Below are 21,089 nucleotides of genomic sequence, written 5' to 3' on the forward strand. Positions count from 1 at the left end.
TAGAAAGCTTACAGATATGCAATTTAATGATAATATTGGCTTACGCAGAAACAAGTAATCAACATGTAAAAATCCATAGTGCCAGCAGGAATTAGAACAAAATGGCCAGAAGAACAGGAAATTAAAAAATAAATAAAAATGTATGAATTAACGATAAATGAGATATAACCCTAGCAGAGGGTCAAACTTTTGTTGCAAAACACAAGTCGAGGCTGCTATTTGGCAGACCGACATTGCGATGTTTGCTTCATTAGCAAAGAAAACAGAGAACCAAAAGGGGAATTCTAAGGGAAAGAAAATGGAAGAGGCAAATTTACGGAGGGAGTAGAAGGAAGAAGGAGATTCTTACAGTATAGAGGCTCTAGCTCCTGCTGGATTGATCTTCAGGGTACTCAGAAGAGAACGGGGAAAAAGGAGGAAGCGGCGCTTCTTTGATTGGATTCGAGGGGGATTTCTCTGGTTCTTCCGATTTGCAGGGACTTCCAAGTTTGGAAGAGAGAATTGGGAAAGGGAAATGTGGCGTGAGAGTTGATGATATGGTTTCTTACAGAGGAGAGGTTCTTCTTCAATGTCTTGTTTACAGAGGATTGGATTATGCCTTTTGCTACTGAATTTCAATTCAGGAGAGCTGGAATCGGTTGAGCTCCTTCAGTTGAGGTAGACAGGAACCAGGAAACGGGGGAAGGAAGAGTTGTTGCGTGAAAGTGGATCGTTGTATGAATCGTTAAAGAAAAGATGGATGATCCGATCATGGGTGAAGGCTTCTTCTTAAAGAAGAGGTGGAGGGTTCGAGCGAGGAGGCAGTTGCAGATGTAGGGTGAAAAGCCGCGATGGCTGTTGAAGATTGACAATTAGTGGGAGCCCTCCTGCGATGGAGGCTTCCAGAAGAAAGATACGCGGGAGAGGGGCGAGTCTGCAACCGTTTGTAACTTTTCCTTTTTTCAAAAGGAGGTCTGTTTAAAAGAACTTTTTTATAAAATGGTTCAAAATGAGGTTTTTAGCAAAAATCTTTAAAAAAAAAAGCTTTAAAAGCATTTGTTTTTCTCGTAGTTTTCCCAATTTTTTTGGTTTTTTGTGTTATTTTCCATTTTTTTGTATTTTTGGAATAAAATCTAAGATTTTACGAGGAAACAAAGATCAAACACTAATTTTTTTGTATTTTTGCAAAAATATTTACAAAAAAAAGTTTTTTTGAGAATTCAAGGCTATTTTGGAGAAATTTCTTCAGAAAATGCGTTTGGATCCAGATTTTGAGGAAATATAGATTTAAAGCACTGGATTCAGATCCGGAATTCAATATGGAATTTAATCCAGAAAATCTGAAGAATGACTGAATTTTAGCTTTTCATTTTCTCAGAAGATGGAAATAGGGGCAAAAAGATCATTTTTACAAACCTTTGAAAAATTTGGGGTGTTCACACGAAGTCATTCGAAACAAAGCAAGGCTAGTAGCACACGGCTATAATCAAGAAGAAGGCATAGATTTTGATGAAACCTATGCACCAGTGGCTCGATTGGAGTCAATTCGAATGATGCTTGCTTTTGCTAGTTACATGAACTTTAAGTTATATCAAATTGATGTTAAGAGTGCATTCTTAAATGGACACATCAATGAAAAAGTTTATGTAGAGCAACCTCCAAGCTTTGAAAATGAGAAATATCCAAAAAAAATCTACAAATTAAAAAGGGCTTTGTACGGACTTAAACAAGTACCAAGAGCGTGGTATGAAAGACTATGAAATTTTCTAGAAAAATCTAGTTTTTCCATTGGTCGGGTAGACACCACTTTATTTATTAAAAATCTTAATTCGGATATTCTTATTGTGCACATTTATGTTGATGACATAATATTTGGTTCTACTAATGATTCTCTTTGTAAAGAATTTGCTAAAGCTATGTAGGAAGAGTTTGAAATGAGCTTGATGGGCGAATTAAACTACTTCATTGGACTTCAAATAAAGCAAACTGGAGAAGAAATCTTCATCAATCAGGCTAAGTATACAAAAGAACTTCTTAAGAGATTTGGGATGGACTCATCGAAATCAAGAAGAAATCCTATGAGTACAACTACTTCTCTTGATAAAGATGAAAATGGTAAAAATGTAGATACTAAGCTCTACAGAGGTATGATCAGATCTCTATTATACTTAACTGCTAGTCGACCTGATATAATGTTTAGTGTTTGTATGTGTGCAAGATTTCAAGCTAATCCAAAGGAATCTCATTTAACTGCGGTAAAACAAATTCTTCGATATTTGAAAGATACTTCAGATTTTGGTTTGTTTTACCCAAAATCATCTTCATTTGATTTAGTTTCATATAGTGATGCAGATTTGTAAGGAAGTAAATCTGATCGCAAGAGTACTAGCGGAACTTGTCATTTCTTAGGAATTTCTTAGTCTCTTGGTTTAGTAAAAAGCAAAATTCAGTGTCACTCTCAACAACTGAAGCAGAATATATAACAACTAGTTTAGCGTGTTCACAAGTACTATGGATGAAACAGACCTTAAAAGATTTTGGTTTGAATTACTCCATAACAACTATTTATTGTGATAACACTAGTGCTATAAATCTTTCGAAAAATCCTGTTCAGCACTCAAGAACTAAGCATATTGAAGTAAGACATCATTTCTTAAGAGATCATGTGATAAAAGAAGATATTTCGTTAAATTTTATATCCACTAATAAACAACATGCCGATATTTTCACTAAACCACTTAAAAATGAAGATTTTTGGAGAATTAGGAGAGAACTAGGCATTTTCTCGTTTTTGGATTTATAAAATATTGATTTTTTTTATAAAATCTCAAAATTGCACCATATTAGTCGATCGATAAAATTTCTAGTCGACTGATGCTTTAAATTTTTTAGAATAAGTCGCATCTTATTAGTCGACCAATAAAATTTTAGTCGACTAAATTTTTTTTAAAAAAAAATTAACTGAAGGGACCTGATACCCCTTGATTTTTTTTTACCCGATTTTTTTTTGGCATCGTTTCATTTTTACACCTTTTCGTTTTTTTTTTTAAAGGAACAAAACCCTTAAAACAAAATCCTCTCTCTCTATCTCTCTCACCCTTGGATTTTTTTCCTCTCTCTCTCTTCCGAAAAACCCTCAGAGTGTCGTTCGAACCTCTCCTCGCCGGAATCCTCTGACCGTGACAGGGAAACGTCGGAATCCTCTTGCAGTAACCGATGCATCTTCAGTCCTCACCGAAATCCCCTTGTGGCAGCCACCTCGTATCTGTCGTTATCCACCGCGGACTCCTCATCTATTCACTGTTTTTGTTGCATTGGTTCTCCTTCACAACGTCGGACAACATCTTTCTTCTGCCGGACGTCGTTTGGAAGCCGACATCATTCTCTGCAACTAATTTGTTTTAGGTGAATCTGTTTTAACCATGCCTCGTTCTAAGACTGCATCTACAAAAGGTTCTCCTCCTCCTACACCTTCAGCAAGACATGGATTTTCTCTCATATTACTCCAAAATCCTCTTTTATATGATACTTTTGGATCGATTTCTGCACTACCTATTTTACCAAACTGAAATGTACTGTTTCACCTGTTTTCTCGTTACAAAATAAGAGAATTATTTCCAGGAATTTCACATCTTTTTGATGCCTGTGCAGACACCCTTCATTATCCTTTTCTGATTCACTTGTTTTACACAAATTTACAAATTGATCATGAAACTGAAGTTCTTTCCTCTCTTGTTCGTGATGTTGAAATTGAGTTTGATTCTGAACTACTTGAAGAAATCCTAGAAATTTCACCTTCAGACACTCTTTTCAATACTGTTGAACTAAATGATGAAAGATTTTTTGAACAAATTCTTCTTTCCGGTGCACCTCATTGTCCTCCTTTCAAAAATACTAATCTTCAAACTCGTGCACGCATTGCTGGACGAATCCTTGCCCACAATGTTTTACCTAAAACTGGTTCTTTTGATTACTATTCCACAGATCTCTCTACGGCTCTTTATGTTTTATTTGGAAATATTTCTGTAAATTGGGCCAATGTATATTTTACTAATTTGTGGAAACAAAAACCATTTCTTCCTTATGGATGTCTTCTAACTCGTATTTTCAGACATTTCAAAGTTTCCTTAACTAATGAAAAATATATTAAGCAAAAGGAGTTCTTTGATCAAACTATTTTTAAACGAATAAAAATTAAATATCTGCCTCCTTTAAATGTTGATCAAATTGAACCATCTGATCCTACTGAACCATCAATTTCTGAACCCTCACCATCTTCTGCGACACCTTCATCTCAAGCAAAACGAAAGAAATTTTTTACAAGTCAAGACAATGATGAAGTTTTGCAGCGACTGGAAGCTTTGGAGTTGCATCAATGCACTTTTCGTGAAGATGTGACTCAACAACTTTCTTCGATTCAGAAAGATGTTACTGCAATCAAGGACTTGCTCAACTCACTTTTCTGATCTTTATTTTCTGTCTTTACTGAACTTTAATACTTTATAGGTTGTAATATTTTAAACTTGTATTTACATTTTGCTTATGCTATTTCTGCCCTTACTCTTTTTTATTATGACAAAGGGGGAGAAAAAGATAGAAAAGATAGACCTTGCATGAGAAATGAGAAACTAAGAGAAAAAGAAATTACATCATTGAAAATTGCATTTATGAAAAAGTTTTAAAAATGCATGACGTAATGATGGAAATGCAATCCAATCAATATGTGATATATGTGCTTTGAATGTACTAACTTTTAATGTTTTGCAACATATTGATAGGGGGAGTAAAATCTCCATCTATGCATCTAAATACTTCATCTTTGATTAAGTTTGTCATTATCAAAAAGGGGGAGATTGTTACGCCACTGAAGCCGTACATGATACTTCAAGTACAAGGTTTTGATGATGAACAAGTGAAATTAACTGCATTTCAGCTAAGGCGATGAAGAAAGATGACAAGCATTGAAGAATTCGATGAAAAATCTTTGAAGACTAGTGTGCAAATGTTAAATTTATTTAAAGTCTTAGATTCTTGTAAGAGCCTTACTTAGAGTGCATATTTTGATTGCATTTCACCTAAAAAGTCTTTAAAAAAACTTTTCTAAAAGAACCCTTCATGAAAATCTTTTTAGAAAACTCTTTTCTTAAATTTTCGTGTTTATTAGTCGACTAATAGACTCACCAGTCGACTAATCCTTTCGCGCCATATTTTCTAAAAAGTCATTTTTGTCAAATTAGTCGATCGAAGGTTTTATCAGTCGACTGGACATAATGTCTGTTTTCTGGAAAATTTAGCAGCAGTCGACTAATGACTTTATCAGTCGACTGGACAGAACATGTGTTTTCTGAAAATTTAGCAATAGTCGACTAATGCTTTTTTCAATCGACCGGACAGAATGTATGTTTTTCAAAAGATTTTAGCAGCAGTCGACTGAAAGGTTTTTCAGTCTACTGATGATATTATCAGTCGACTAATTTTATCTCTAGTCGACTAAGTTTCAAAAGTTCAGATTTTCAAACGGCTCGATTAACAGATCAGTCGACCGACGATAACTGTCAGTCTACTAATAACTAACTATTAGTCGACTAACTACTGTTCCAGTCGACTAATTTTGTCGTTTTTCCTGAAACTTTAAAAAGGCGTGTCTTTTCATTTTTCAAACATTTTGATCGTTCAAAATGGATTGTTTTGACACCCTTTCATACCCTCAACGCATGGAAACTTTCAACTATAAATATGAGTGCATTTTACACTCAAAGGTACTTCAATTCAATCAATTTGAATTAATTACTCTTTGCTTTTCACTCATATTCATTTTCTCACTCACTTGATATTTTTCACTTGAGTTTTTCACTCAAATTCCTTTGAGAGATAGTGAATTCGTGAGTAGAGTATTCCAACAACCTCAAAAGCCAATTGCATCTCATTTGCATTCTTAAGAAGGGCTCATAGGTTGTATTGTAAGTTGTTACTTATTTCAATTTTCTGTAAAAAAAAAAAGGACTCCTTGGTTTAAAGGAGTCGTTTGCTTTTAGTAGGGTTGTTACTGAAAGTGGGACCAGATTTGGTCTGTATGATCTTGTAGTTACACAAGGTTGATAGTGGAAATCTCAAGCAGGTTTTGCTTGGGGACTGGATGTAGGTCGGGAAAGACCGAACCAGGATAAATTATTGTGTTCTTTGTGTGTTTGCTTTTCAAATTGCGAAATTCGTCAATATTCCGCAGACATTTTTTAAAAGCACTATTCACCCCCCCCCCCCCCTCTAGTGCTCGTTGCCTCGATCCTACTGCACTTTCAGAGCTATTATCACTAACCCATGACAAAAGCATAGTGTTTAAAACTTTGTCTGAGGGATGGCCAAGTCTTTGATGTCATAGTCTGTGAAGATTATATGATGTCTGCACATTAAAACTCACGGGATTATTTTCTAGAATATATAGTCCATTCTGCTCTTGTCCTCTACCAATCACTCCCCTACTCTGAGAGTCCTGAAACCCAACTTCATTAGCCAAGCAATTACATGACTTGGTTATTTTTTTGATAGAGATAAGATTGGCTGGGAAATTTGATAACAAAAGAACTTCTTTTTTAGCCTTTTTTTTAAAGAAAGAGGCTCGATCGATCCCATGAACAGGTACTAGAGCATCGTTAGCAATGCAAACTTGATTTTTGGATCCAAATACAACATCATTAATCAAAGTATCTTGACTAGTCATGTGGTCAGTGGCTCCAGAATCAAGAATCCATTTGGTGGGACAAGAATTAGCATTATATGATAGAGGAGTACCTAGTGTCTCTTCTTGGCTCTCTTGCTGATTGTTTTCCGTCGATATGGCCAGATTCGAACGGGTAAGTTTCTGAAGGAGTTTAGTAAGGTCATCTATATTGGTGGCTGGATGCCCTTCATTTTCATTGTTTTCCCCTTTCATGGGCTTTCCATGAATCTCCCAGCATCGATCTCTGGTATGTCCGGTCTTCTTGCAGTGACTACACTTGAGCTTAGGTCTGTTTCGATTTTGATAGTTGTCGTCGGACCTGGGACCGTACAGATTTGAAGGAATATAGGGAATTATATCATGGGTCACTTCTTCAGTCTTTTGTTGAGGACCCATAACAATTTTACGAGTTTCTTCCCATTGAATTATAGAACAAATAGTATTTAAGAAAAGGGAAGTGTTAGTCATCATAATTTGGCTACAAATGCTTTCATATTCTTGCCTTAATCCAGAAAGGATTTTAAAGACTGTATCTTCCTCCTCTCTTTGTTTTAGGGTAACAATGTCATTAGTAATAGGACGATAATGACTGAGTTTGTCTCACATACCTCTTAGGGTATTCAAATAACTATGGAACAATTTATCTTTTTTTTGGAGTTGGGCAATTTGTTGTTGGAGTTGATAGATTCTAGCAACATTTTTTTGTTGCCCATAAAGGTCTTTCAAGGCATTCCACAGATCCATAGCAGTTTCAATAAATAGATAGCCTTCTGCACTTCCATAGAATTCAAAAGCCAAGCCATCACTAGATGATCAGCTGATTGCCAATCATCATATGTAGCATCAAGAACATCAGGTTTGAGGGTTTTACCTGTAATGTGACTAAGCTTTCCCTTACCACTCAGGAAGAGAGCTGTTGCCTTAGACCATGACAGATAATTGTTTCCGTTGAGAAGGGATGTAGTGATTTTTAGGCTAGGGTTTTGCTCTTGAACCACATTTTTTGATGAGTTGCTCCCATCACTGGCCATTAAGGAGAAAGAAGGCGATTGTTGTTAACCCACTCAGATCAATAGCTCTGATACCATGTTACGATTTGCAAAAGATGCCTCGATGCGATTTGCAGGCTATGCTTCGTGACGGTTTTTACCTTGTAGTGATTTGTAAGCAATACCGCAACATGATTCACAAGTGATGATTTGCATCATATAGCGATAGGTAAATAGTATCGTGATACGATTTACAAGGACGTCGTGTAGCGATATACATGATGACTGCTGAGATTGTTGCATAACCAAAACAACACGCGCTATAACATGATTCAACCAAAATAGCCTACGTCCACGAGAAGCTTGCTCGTGATAACTTCTGTATATTTTTTAAAGAGAGGTACAAGCTATTTATAATACAAGAGGTAAAGACTTAAAAGGAAACTTCAAGGAGATAAGGACTACAGGATAAGGATAGACGATATTTTGGAAACAGATCAGAAGGATCAATCTTTTCAAAAAGGGCGACTCTCTTAACAGTTTGATCGTATTCAATGTTACTGGTCTAGTAAGGATCATAACTATTATGCATCCCAAATGAATGTGATTGTGATAAGCCTCCGGTTTGGTTTCCCACTCTTGCTGATATATAATCGTGTCTTCTCATTATAATATGTTATAAGGGGTCTGCCTAACTTCAACCAGTGACGAAAGTTTTTAACTACAAAAACTTGTTTTTCAAAAACTCATGAGAAATTGAAAATTTTTCATAAATCTCACATTTTTTCGGCAAAATTTCAGCAATAAAAAAAGTAATAAAATAGATAAAAAAATGTATTTTTTATAAGAAAATATTAATAAAAAATATTAAAACTAAAAATACATGACTTTTTCACGATAAATAGCCGTTTAAAACCTAAATATCGTGTTTAAATTGTGGTATTTATGTTTTTTTTCATAAATCTCATGATATTTTAAAAATCTTGCTAGAAATTGCTGTTTTATACTTTCAGACAATTTTTCACGATATTATCGCGAGATTTTCATAAATCTCGATACTTGTCACTATCGCCCCAACTTGCTAATCAAAAGTAAAAAAAACTAGGTAAGTGTGTCATTTGCTGCAAGGCTAGACCAAAATGAAAAATTACCCCCTGGGTGGGTAAAGGGGAGTACTCATGGAGTTTTTACATTGCTGACACCATCTCCAATCTACAACGGGGGCTCCGCTCTAGTGCACGTCACCTTGTGTTGGGACGTTGCAGGTTCAAAACCCAATGGTATTGTTTTGTAACTGGTAGGGGTCTGCCTAACCTCAGCTTAAAAAAGTAAAAAAAAAAAACACTCCAATCTAAGGTTAATATGACACCTATTAGCTTGCATGAAATGTTCAAACCATAATATTGGTTTCTCCATGTTGTAAAAAAAAGTTAATAATAACATGGTTTCTTTGGATAACAGCCTTCTTTGGTTTTTCTGTCGTAAAGTTTAGCCTTCCTCCAGTAACTGCATTCACATTCATTGGACCCTGTGAGAGTAGAGCTACTAAACCTGTTTTTTTTTTTGTCATTCCTAAACCTTACTGCATCCGACTTTGGATATGGAATAGCCAGCCTTCATTTCACATTCAATATCAGCGGTAGGTTTCACTTTTCTCACTCTCACATGAACATGACATTTTGGGTGTGTATCTAGGGATGCACGAGCAGAGCCTGGGCTGTTCAAACTCGGCTCGAGCCCAGACCCGAGCTTGAATGGTACTGTCCAGGAGCGGAACTTAAACAGTGTATTCCAAAAAGTATACTGTAGACAGTAGAAGCTGGGTTTCGAACCCTGACCTCTCAAAAAATTGCACAAACATGGCTAGATCTTTTGTTTTGATTACAACAGTCCATATAAATTTATAAATACTAAACATTCCGCAGATTATCATGCAGAAAAAGAAAAAAAACGTGTAACATTAAGGAATTCGAACTCCACACCTGTTGAAGAAAAGGCTAAGGGCCCAAACCATTAAAATAACAATAGCTTGATGAATAGTTTTGCAAAAATACTATATACATATATATTAACACGATCTTAATCCAGCTTTTCCAGCCCAGTCGAGTTTAGCAGGTTGATCAGGCTTGGCTCGTTTATGCACACCGAGCCTGGACTTATATTCAAGCTCGGCTCATTTATAATCATGGATGAGCTCAAGCTATCTCGGCTCGTTGTGCATCTCTATGTGTATCGACACCAGGCACGTAATGCTATTGTTTTAATATTTTCAATATTTCTATAAAATACAATCTTTTACTATCAAAGTATCAAAAATATTTTTGATTGATTAAAAACTTAAAAGAATTCATGTCTTCGTGTCTTGTTTTTTTCAAAAAAAAAAAATCAAACTTACGAGCCACGTATCCTTGTGTTCACGTATCTTTGTGACATAGCTCTCACCCGGGAGCAAGTCAGGATAATATTCTTTATTCTTGCAAAATTTGCTCAAATCAACTATAAATTTGTGCAGAAGGAACACGTTTAATAAATTTAGAAAGAGCTGACGTGTCAAACTTGGTGATGCTCAAGTGGCCAACCTCTTCCTTCTTCCTTGGGATGTGACCTACACGCCTGTATCTATCCTCTCTTCAAACTTTTTCATAATGCCCCCCCCCCCCACCACACACACACACACACGCAAAATTATTAGAATGAAACCAGGGGGGAAAAAAAAAGTCTAAGACTTAAGAAGAAATCAAGGACGCCTACCCTCCAGCTAAGAACCCAACCTCCATCCACCTCAGACATCATCTACTCACTTATTTTACACAAATGCCCTTTGTTTGCCCTCGGAGTATTCATGATGGTGTTCGGGGTACATGAGATGGAGGTTCGAGCACTCTGGCTCCAGTTAATGCGAAGCAGGTTATATGTTCCCTCTGAAACACGCAGGTGCATGTTCTTGGGTCTGAATGAGCGCCATATATGTAAGCATGTGGAACACTTTTTTCCGTGTGTGTCTACATCCCTTAGCATCGAAATCCGATGCGTTTGCAAAGACTTAAGTATTTTTTCTTTTCATTAACGTCATAAAACGATGTTTCGAGTAATGTACCAAAATGTTCTCCAGTCAGAAAATAGAGGATAACCTTTTGTTGTGAGTCATGTTGCACTCAGCCATGTCAATGACGTTACTGGCTTTTGGTCACATTACCAAGTATTTTTTGATACAATTGAGATTCGAACTTGCAATGTCCCAACACAATGTGACCTGCACTAACGGTCCTACCAGACAAGCGGAGCCCCGTTGGTACACATTAGTAAGTATTGGTGGAAAGTAAGTTGGGCAACTCGTCACCTTTTTTTTTTTTAGTGACGAGTAACTTCTTGAGGAAAATGGGTCACTTAATGGTCTCACCTTCCTAAGTAAATTGGGGGTAGTCCACCGACCCAATGTTGTCAGTATCGGCCCTATATGTATCGTATCGCCAGAAAATCGATACGGAATTGGCATGAACTGGCTAATTTTAAAAAAAATTGAAAAAACATTTTTTAATATTATTTTAGCAAGAGGCTTTTTGTGGTTAAAGTTGGGTGATTCAAAGCGATTCAGCCCTGAATCATTTAGAAAATTATTCATAGCCCGAGATGATACTGACAACATTTGCACCGACCTCCTTGCCTTAGTAGGACTGATTAAAGAAAGCAGCGGAGCACATCCTAAAAGCAACGAGGTTTGATCCTACATCTTTCATTTTGAGCATCTTCACACACTCCCTGCAAGCCAGGTGTGCTTAACCCACGAGGGCTTCCATATGATCAACATTCAAATTTGTTTGTAATATTCAGCAAGCTAGCTCAACAGGCTGAGCTTCGAATATGGATTTTTTCCCTTGTACTGTTTGGCTTAGTGGGATGGGGCCTAAGCCGCTAGGCAGGCGGTCTAGGTTCAAATCCTATGGGTGCGCCACCTCTTGCGCAAGCCAAAACTCTCTAGGGGCAAGGGGTAAACTCAGAGAGCTTTATGCTGTTAGGACAGTGATCATACGGCAAGCAAAGCCAACACGACTAGGTCTCTAATCCTCGGGGTGGTTTCTTCATATAAATATATAAATAAAGGTGTTATCCAGAAATAACTGGAATATTGCATCCAGGCAAGGATGTGGAGGACTTGGATAACTATAAATGATACAGATCCAATGAGCTCGAAAGCACGAGGAGCACCATTGGACCCAAGAATGGTACTTTTGAAATTTAGGGGAAAGAGAGGAGCATTTAGGAAAGAACCGTCAAAGGGGCGGCGAATTGCTGTCAAATGCTTATCCGTGCGTCAGCTGTGACGCTGCGGCTCGACGACCAGCGCCTCCCTGAAAAAAAGGAAAACTCATTTTAAGGTTAGTTGTTAATTTGGAGTTATCTATCAGTTTTGATTTATTAATGGGGCTGTTCGTTTGACCTTAATGTTGGAAAAAATTGCTTCATTACCAGCTTCGTTTTTTTTTTCAACTTCAATGTTGCCTATTAAGTTAAAATCACCATGCTGCCCACTAAAAAATCTAAATTCATTCATGCTCAGCATAAATTTATTTTTCTACCATTTAGACTTATCAAATCTTCAATGCTATCAAGGTTTCTATGCACCAATGATCTTGTTATTGGAGAGGGAAAAGTCAGGTGCAATTACATGGCACAAAATTTATGCATTAAGCACCTGATGGCCCTCAACGAGGCCTTGGACCTCATAACTGACAGGCCCTGTCCCCAAGATTGAAGCTGATCAGGTGCTTAATGCACAGATATTATCTTTTCATGAAAAGTGAGGATGTTACCAAGTTATTTTTCCTTGTACGAGAGAGAGAGACAAATTCTGCAGAATATAAGGAATGAACATTCCCACGTATTCACCCAGGTAAAGTAGATGCCACAGACAAAAGGAAAAATTTGTTGTCACCATTGTGATGCCACGTTGGTAAGTGACAAGATTTTCCCTGGAAAAGTTGAGTTTTCACATCAAAATGAAAAGCATGGAACATATTAACATGATAAATTCCACAACTATTTTTTCATCTATTTTGGAGGAGAAAATTTTCATATGCACGCTCGGAAAAAACATACAAAAATATGATTATAAAAAGTTTTCTTTTGTTTGGAATAGAATGAAAAGATTTTACTTGAGAGTTTCCACAGCCACTGCACAAACATAGCCATGGCCACAATTAAAAAACTAGAAGTTAAAGGATATTTTAGGTAGTGCGCTTAATTTAACGGACTCACAGCTTCCCCCTTACGATTTTTGCTTCTCTCTCTCTCTCTCTCTCTCTCTCTCTCTCTCTCTTCTATAAATGCCCGTCTCTCCTACTCCGATTCTCAATTCCCAATTCCCAAGCGCGTTTGACTCCTCATCTTCTGCAGTAATCTCCTTCTTCTCTTGTTTCCTCAGTTTGATCGTCGTCGTCGTCGTTGGTTTTTCTCTGCATATTCATCACCACCATCATGAATTCTCTCGTAGCCACGACTCGAAACTTTCGACAGGCTGCCCGTCTCCTCGGGCTCGATTCTAAGCTCGAGAGGAGCCTCATCATCCCCTTCAGAGAAATAAAGGTTCGGTTTCCACCATCGTATCTCGATGCTTCCCTTTTGCATGGGATCCCGTCTAATTGATTTCTTTTTTGCTCGTCGGTGCTGTTTTTACGATCTTGTCGTGTTTTGATGGTAGAAATTTGGTTTTCCTTTGTACCCATGAGAGGAAAAGTTGAGTTTAGTCGGATTTTGATGTATTGTTGTTCTTTCAATGGGCATTCTTTAGGTGGAATGCACGATCCCCAGAGACGATGGCACCTTGGTCTCCTATGTGGGGTTTAGGGTTCAGCATGATAACGCTCGCGGTCCTATGAAGGGTGGGATCAGATACCACCCAGAGGTAATTTCCTGATGTCTTTTTGCTATTTATCTTGATTTTTAGGGTCGAACTTACACGTCGTTTATTTTTCTGCTGAGCCATGGTTTATTTGTTATCATGGTTCTGTTTTGTTGAGATTTTCTTGGTTTTGATAATCTTGAATTTTGATTTAGTTGGTTCATTGGGTGGGTTGCATTTTGTCGGTTATTATGTTCATGGTGAAATTTGGACAGAGAACTGGTTTCCTCTGTTTCAGTATTCCTTATCATTTTCTCTCTTTTTCTTTCATTAAAGAAGGGAATAAGGATTCATTATGAAAACGCCACAAATTGATGAAAGATGGAGCATTAGGAGAAATATGAAATGGTAAAGTAAGGTGGATTCTTGAGCAAAGCGACGAGCCATGGACTCTGGCTACTTGACCTCATTGCAGTGGGCCGATGAGTCATAGGATTTCTGAGCACTCTAAGACCCTATTTACCGGATTCTAGTCCAACTCGTGCTTCACTTTTGTGTTACTATGCAATCGTTTTTTGATGTGTCTACTTGTCCACTATTTCTGCCATGAAAGTCCTATTTCTTTTGGGGTTCTCTATAGCAAATTGAAGCAATAAGTTGATGATTGCCATTTTCTGTTTAATGGTGAAAGTTCTATATATATTTTTTAAAATTCTTAATACTGACATGTATTATCCATGGTTGAGGCCATAAAAGAAATCATTGCATCACTGTATTTTTCTATTTGCATTAGTTGCACGTGTGCTTGACTTGATGTGTTTGAATTGGCAACAGAAATCTATATATTATGGGTTCCAATCTTTAATTATTAAATTCAATGCCTAGTTTTGATTTCCATTTACAGTGTATCGAGCATTTGAACCAATGGACACTAAGCAATCCATGAAAAGGAAACTGAGGTGATTGATGCAAGCACTTGCACTCATTATTCTACTCAGTACATGATTGCACTAAATTACAGAATATGGCAAAGCTGGTTAACTTTTCAATTAATTGAATTTGTGAAAAAAAAAACAGAACAGAGCAAAAATATGGCAGACAAAGGTGCCATTTCTTGGACTTTGCATTAGCAGGTTTATACTTGCAACCAGGAAGAAAGAGAAACCTGCTACATCCGAATTAACAAAACTCAGAGGAAGCGCCTAGCCCAAAAATGGAAAACTCAGAGGAAGTGACGGAACTTCAAGATCTATGGTACTTCCAATCCAAAATTTTGGATCTCAAAAAAGGGAAAAAGCATTTGTATAAGCAAGAAATGGTTTGTACCCATTTCCAGCCAGAGGCATCTTTAAACATTTATCATCATGAGAATTTAGACATTCCTTTCTTGTCAGAACTGTTGAGCAGTTTGTTCTTGCTATGGTAATTATTACGTCATTCTTGCTGGAAATATTCTTTATTTCATGCAATAAGAACATTTCTTGTCTGTGTCTCTTATTAAATTCCTTCACAATGCGTCCTTCTGAATAGAATGTGAGATCTTGCTTCTACTATACCATTATATCAGATCTTGCTTCTAATATACCATTATATCATCATTTTTCCTTACAAACAAATAGATTCAATGTTTAGAAACAGAACATGTTCTGTTAAAGTGCACAATTTCTTTCAATCCACAAACAGCTCCACCAGGACAATGACACAGAATCTCTTCTCTCTTCCTAAGAGGGCTGAAAACCTGTCATTTAGGGTCATGGCACAAAGTCTTGATACACCATGTGACACAAATGACACACAATTTTTTTTGTTATTTCAATAACTTTTAATCATTTTTAACAAATCTTTCTATGAAATATATTTTTATACATTAAAATATTGAAAAATATTTACTCAGTTGAAGATTCAGAAAACCGAGTCTCATGTCCAGCTGCATGGTGTCTGAATAGATCAATATAAGGTTCCTCTAACCTCTTCCAATGAGGGGCAGGCATCGGATTTTTTTTTTTGAGAAAAAACAAAATCACATTTTCATTGATGTTACAAGTTGTTGTGAAGACAAGAATACATGAAACCAAATAAGAAACTCAAAGCAGGAGTAATTGGTTGTGTTTGTGTGTGTCTATGTGCATATGGGTGTGTGTGCATGTGCACAAATGGATGGAGAAATAGGACTCCCTGTGAAGAAAGCATCACGATGGTGAATGGTGATGATGTGTTTATACATATATACACACCTATATAATGTGTTCTTCTGCTAACTTTTTAGAGTTTTTGTAGGTTGACCCAGATGAGGTGAATGCCTTGGCACAACTAATGACATGGAAGACTGCTGTAGCAGATATCCCTTATGGAGGTGCAAAGGGTGGGATTGGATGTAATCCAAAGGATTTGAGCACTAGTGAGTTGGAGAGGTTGACACGTGTCTTCACTCAAAAGATTCATGACCTTATTGGGATTCACACAGATGTTCCTGCTCCAGATATGGGAACTAATTCACAGGTAAGCTCTTATCTTAGTGGCTGCTTCCAGACTTTGTAGAATCTGAGCACTGAGCAAAATGAACTGCATTTACTTTGAAGCATGTTCTTTGTTGTTGAGGAGATAGTGAGCTGACTTGCTTTTTCTTTTGGGAATTGTCAGGTAATGGCATGGATCCTGGATGAGTACTCAAAATTCCATGGTCACTCTCCAGCTGTTGTTACTGGAAAACCTATAGTATGCATCTAGAACTTCTCCAAACTTATATTTTCAAAGTGTGAAGTTCACATTAAATGAGTTGAAAGTCTTTCCATTGGGTGGGGTAGGATCTTGGTGGATCGTTAGGAAGGGAAGCTGCAACTGGACGAGGTGTCATATTTGCAACTGATGCGCTGTTGGCTGAATATGGGAAATCAGTCTCACAGCAGAACTTTGTCATCCAGGTTACGTTTATCTGATGTTTTATTTTACATAATCTGCATTAGTTTATGTATTTACTGAGTTGAGTTATGCAGGGTTTCGGGAATGTGGGCTCTTGGGCAGCCCAACTCATTCATGAGAGAGGGGGCAAAGTCATTGCAATTGGTGATATAACAGGCGCCATAAAGAATCCCAATGGAATTGATATACCAGCCTTGGTCAAGCACAAATCTGAGACTGGTGGTATAAGAGGTTTTGGTGGTGCAGATCCACTGGATCCAGATCAGCTTCTTCTGGAAGAATGTGATGTTCTCATTCCCTGTGCTTTAGGCGGAGTCCTGAATAGGTACTCTACTCGTACCTTTTTGGGCAAATAATTACTCATCATAGTCATGAGTAATTGAGCAGTTTAATCCTGGCAATTTTTTTATGTTTGCCAGTCATCATGTATTGTCAAGGCCATTACTGTCAATGCTGCAATCATCATCATCATCTTTCCCTACTGAATTCATGATTATATTTCACTTTAATTTCATGTACATCATTTTCGCATGTGCATCATGTCCATTATCACTATCATCATGTTGTTGATGTTATGTTTTTTAAATGTAAAAGGGACAATGCTGCTGGTGTGAAAGCCAAGTTCATCATTGAAGCTGCAAACCATCCCACAGATCCCGAAGCAGATGAGGTATCATGGTTTTATCAATTTGGATGATCAGAAAAGCAGCTGTCAATGTTGTAAACATATTAATGTTCGAACTATCTTATGCAGATTTTATCTAAGAAAGGAGTTATACTGCTGCCTGACATATATGCCAATGCTGGAGGTGTGGTAGTGAGTTACTTTGAGTGGGTACAGGTAGTTTGATGACAAGCCTCTTGTTTCATATCAATGTAGTCACTGCTTTAATAGTTACATTCCAATTCACTTCCCTTCTGCCGTTTTTCAGAATATTCAAGGATTTATGTGGGATGAAGACAAAGTTAACCAAGAGCTTCAGAAGTACATGCTGAGGGGATTCAAGAACATCAAGGAAATGTGCAGAACCCATGACTGTAATCTGAGGATGGGAGCTTTCACTCTGGGGGTGAACCGAGTAGCTCGTGCAACTGTTCTTAGGGGTTGGGAAGCATAAGTAATAGGATTGTCTACATTCAAAATTGACAATAATAATCTTGCACTCAGAGGAGCAATTCAGCTCTTTTGGGCATTCCTCTTTTGTCCTTGTCCATATTTTTTTGACTGAGTAATCAGTTAATTCTTTAATTTTTCTGCATTTCTGTCCATGTAGTTCATGCTTGTACTTTTGGAAGATCAATGATCTACAAAAAGAAATTTTAAAGCCAATTACAGTTTTAGTGATTACATTTGATCGTGAAGAGATGGGGGAAACTGTTTAATACACAAGGATATTCTTTCTCTCCCCTCTCTGTGTGGTGTGGGGTGTGTATTTTCTTCAATTTATCTTTTGATCACTATTCTGTCTCTACTACTGTTCTCTTGAGCAGCCATTTTCTATGTATCTTTGGCAGTTGAAGGTTTTGAAACTGAGCTATGGCAATTTCAAGTTGATACGAGGACACGTGAATGCCTTTTGATGCCCAGACTTAGTGGATTCTAGGATCAAGATGTTATTACTGAACATCAGAATGATGGTTTTGCTTCTTTTAAGATGCCATTAAGTGATGACAGAGTTATGCTTAGCCTAATTATCCAGTATTTAAATGAACTGAGCAGTGTCATAAAAGAGCTCAAGGCTGACTAAGGCAAGCAGAAGCCTTGAGATGTTAATATTCAGAAAGTAAATGATTAGAAGGCTTTCATGAAAAAATAACCTTGTTGGACCATAAATAAAGTAAATCATAGTATCAGCAGTGATAAAAGATGTACCAACTTAAAAGAAAATCATAGGAAAATATTGGGACAATAATTCAGTGGACCCTACTACTAATTTCTTGATAAACATTCCAAAGTATTTTATATTGCAACAAAAAAAAACGAATGAGGAAATAACAATAACCAAAACAGTTAGGGCATGTTTGATGGCTCGTCCCGTGCGATGCACGGGACGAAAAAGACATTTAGAACGTCTTTTTTAACAAACATTGAACACAGTGGACGGCGTTCCGCGCGTCCGCCATGTTCAATATATACCATAATTGTTGATCCACCTCCTCCCCTGTTACAAAAAGAACATGAACGGAGGGAACCAAAAAAAAAATTTGTGCATCGACGGGCACGCCAGAAACTTCTCTCCTCGTTTGCACTTCTTCCTCTTCTTCTCACGATTCTTTTGCAAGCTTCGGCACCAACCCTAGCGTCATCGGATCTGTCTTGTTTTTTGGGGTTTGGTTCCTCGCCGGCGGAAAAATCTTTGACGAAATGCGGCTGGGTTGGTCGCCGGAGAGATCAGTGCGTCCCTGGTCCCCGGAGAGATCAGCGAAATGCGGCTGAGCAGGTCTCTGTTGGTTTCCCTTTCAGTGGTATGTCCAATTTGGCTCTGGAGACTGTCTACGGGCTCAATGTGGGAGGTCCTAAGATCACCCCAATCAATGATACATTAGGAAGAATGATAAGGTTTACCTGCTCTCTAACAACTCCGTGACGGTTGCATATGTGGATCCAACCTCCATTAACAATGGAACAATGGTCCCCAAGGAGATCGCGCCCAATTACTGCTGAAGCAATGGCAGACACAGATGTTTTAAATGACAACTACAACATCACATGGTCTCTCCCCGTTGATCCAAGCTTCTTGTATTATATACGGCTTCACTTCTGTGATATCATTAGCAATGCTTTGAATGAGCTCATCTTCAATGTGTATGTCAATTTTGATTATGGGGCAACTGGTCTTGATCCCTCCAAGAAGGCCAATATGTTGAGAAGACCATATTATGCAGATTTTGTTTTCAATACCTCTCCTGGATCAACTCGCATAAATGTGAGCATTAGCCTAGATTCAACTGTTTTGGATAATGCCAATGCCACTCTCAATGGTTTAGAGATCATGAAGAGTTTGGATGGCCTGCTTTTTGTCCGAGACATTTATTCTGGTTCACAGTCGAAGAAGATGAAGTTGACAATCGTTCTTGGAGTGATTGTGGGCAGCTTGGCGGCAATTCTGCTGGTAGCTTTGTATTACTGTTGCTTTGTCTTTCTGAGATCGAAAAGGCGGCACTATATGGAAATTCACACACCATGAGCAAAGTTTCAACTACTTCTCAAAAGACCGGAACGGCCAGCTTCATCTCTTTGGCAAATTCAAACTTGGGGCGCTTATTCACCTTCCAAGAGATATTGGATGCGACCAACAAGTTTGATGAGGGTTTGCTTATCGGTGTAAGTGGCTTTGGCAAAATTTACAAGGGAATAATTGACGATGGCACCAACGTTGCTATCAAAAGAGGAAATCCTCTCACTGAGTTTCAGACTGAAATTCAAATGTTGTCCAAGCTTCGACATCGTCATTTGGTTTTTTTGATTGGCTACTGCGATGATCTCTCCGAAGAGATTGAGATCTATATTTAGGGCAAAATTTCAATTACAAATTTATATTCAGGGCAAAAATTCATGATTTTAGATATAATTGCTTAATTGGATTCATATTTGGGCAAAAAACCATAATAAACTTGTTAAAACATGTAAAATAGTGCACAGGATACGATCCAAAATGAAGTAATTTGACCCATTATTCATGACTGTTCAAGTTGTCCGTACATTGACATTTGAAACATAGCATTTGAGTACTATTCAAACAAATGTTGGACTTAAAACAACAAAACCAATGTTATGTTTCATTCTTTTTGTTCATTTTGTCCAAACCTGAACAAGCCATCAAACATGCCCTTAAGGAACAAGGCAACTTGTGTGGATCAATCATCTAACTGATTAAACTATCGTGTGTAACATCATGTAAGTCAGAAAAATTCCATCCATAAATAATTAACTGATTTCAAGTAGGATATGAAATATAGAAACAAAAAACTACAGCAATGTTTGTTTCCTTCATCCGTGTGTGTGTTCAGATCAAGAACGTTAAAATATAGAAATATTGGTACTTTTCGTAATTTTTAAAGCTCAATTGCGTCTCCCAAGTTGCTTATTCTTTTGCTAAATTGTCACTGAGGGAGTAATTAGGTTTGATGCCCTTGTGCATGTTTATTCATTTGGTTCACTTTCACCAAAACGCATCATTTCTCTCTCTCAGAAAAGAAAAAGAGATTGAAGAAACTTGTATCCATAAGGTGGGGATGATCATACCTACAAAATAGTATTTTTTTCTTTTCATGAACACCAAATAGCATACAAAATAGTACTTGAAAACGAAAAAAACATAAGTGTAACCCAAACACCATCTTTGAGCTGTGGTTGTACAAAAAATTTGCATGCTGAACCTTCTAACAATGTTTCACATGTGATTGGAACTGAAGGACTTGAATGGCTTTACAAACTGGAGGTCAGGGAGGAACTCTAAGGGTTTTATCAACTGAAGGCCAGGCTATATGCGGACACTGATGGCCCCCTTGGCCTAGATCCCCCATACACACACCCTAAAAAAAAAACGAGTGCCTTTGATGAAAGATATCTAGAGCATACAAAATGAACGGGAAAATATTTCCAATGCCTTATGTTTGAGAGGACGTTCATACACAGAGGCAG

General features: G+C 37.5%; 1 protein-coding gene across 2 annotated transcripts; it reads left to right on the forward strand.

Moving 5' to 3' along the window:
• The first annotated feature begins 13,036 nt into the window (after window positions 1–13,036).
• LOC149845329 (glutamate dehydrogenase 2) lies at window positions 13,037–17,792 on the forward strand. 2 transcript variants are annotated; one of them, XM_089995697.1, is made up of 9 exons: window positions 13,037–13,269; window positions 13,475–13,588; window positions 15,803–16,024; window positions 16,166–16,240; window positions 16,330–16,446; window positions 16,519–16,769; window positions 17,039–17,114; window positions 17,199–17,285; window positions 17,377–17,792. In XM_089995697.1, the coding sequence occupies exons 1-9, from the start codon at window positions 13,162–13,164 to the stop codon at window positions 17,560–17,562; spliced, it is 1,236 nt and encodes a 411-aa protein (XP_089851823.1). In that variant the 5' UTR covers window positions 13,037–13,161; the 3' UTR covers window positions 17,563–17,792. The 2 variants fall into 2 exon arrangements, with proteins under 2 accessions (XP_089851823.1, XP_089851825.1); XM_089995699.1 differs by lacking the exon at window positions 16,166–16,240.
• Window positions 17,793–21,089: the final 3,297 nt, after the last annotated feature.

Source organism: Nuphar pumila, chromosome 2 (assembly GCF_984573655.1).
Source record: "Nuphar pumila chromosome 2, dmNupPumi1.hap1.1, whole genome shotgun sequence".
NCBI lineage: Eukaryota > Viridiplantae > Streptophyta > Magnoliopsida > Nymphaeales > Nymphaeaceae > Nuphar > Nuphar pumila.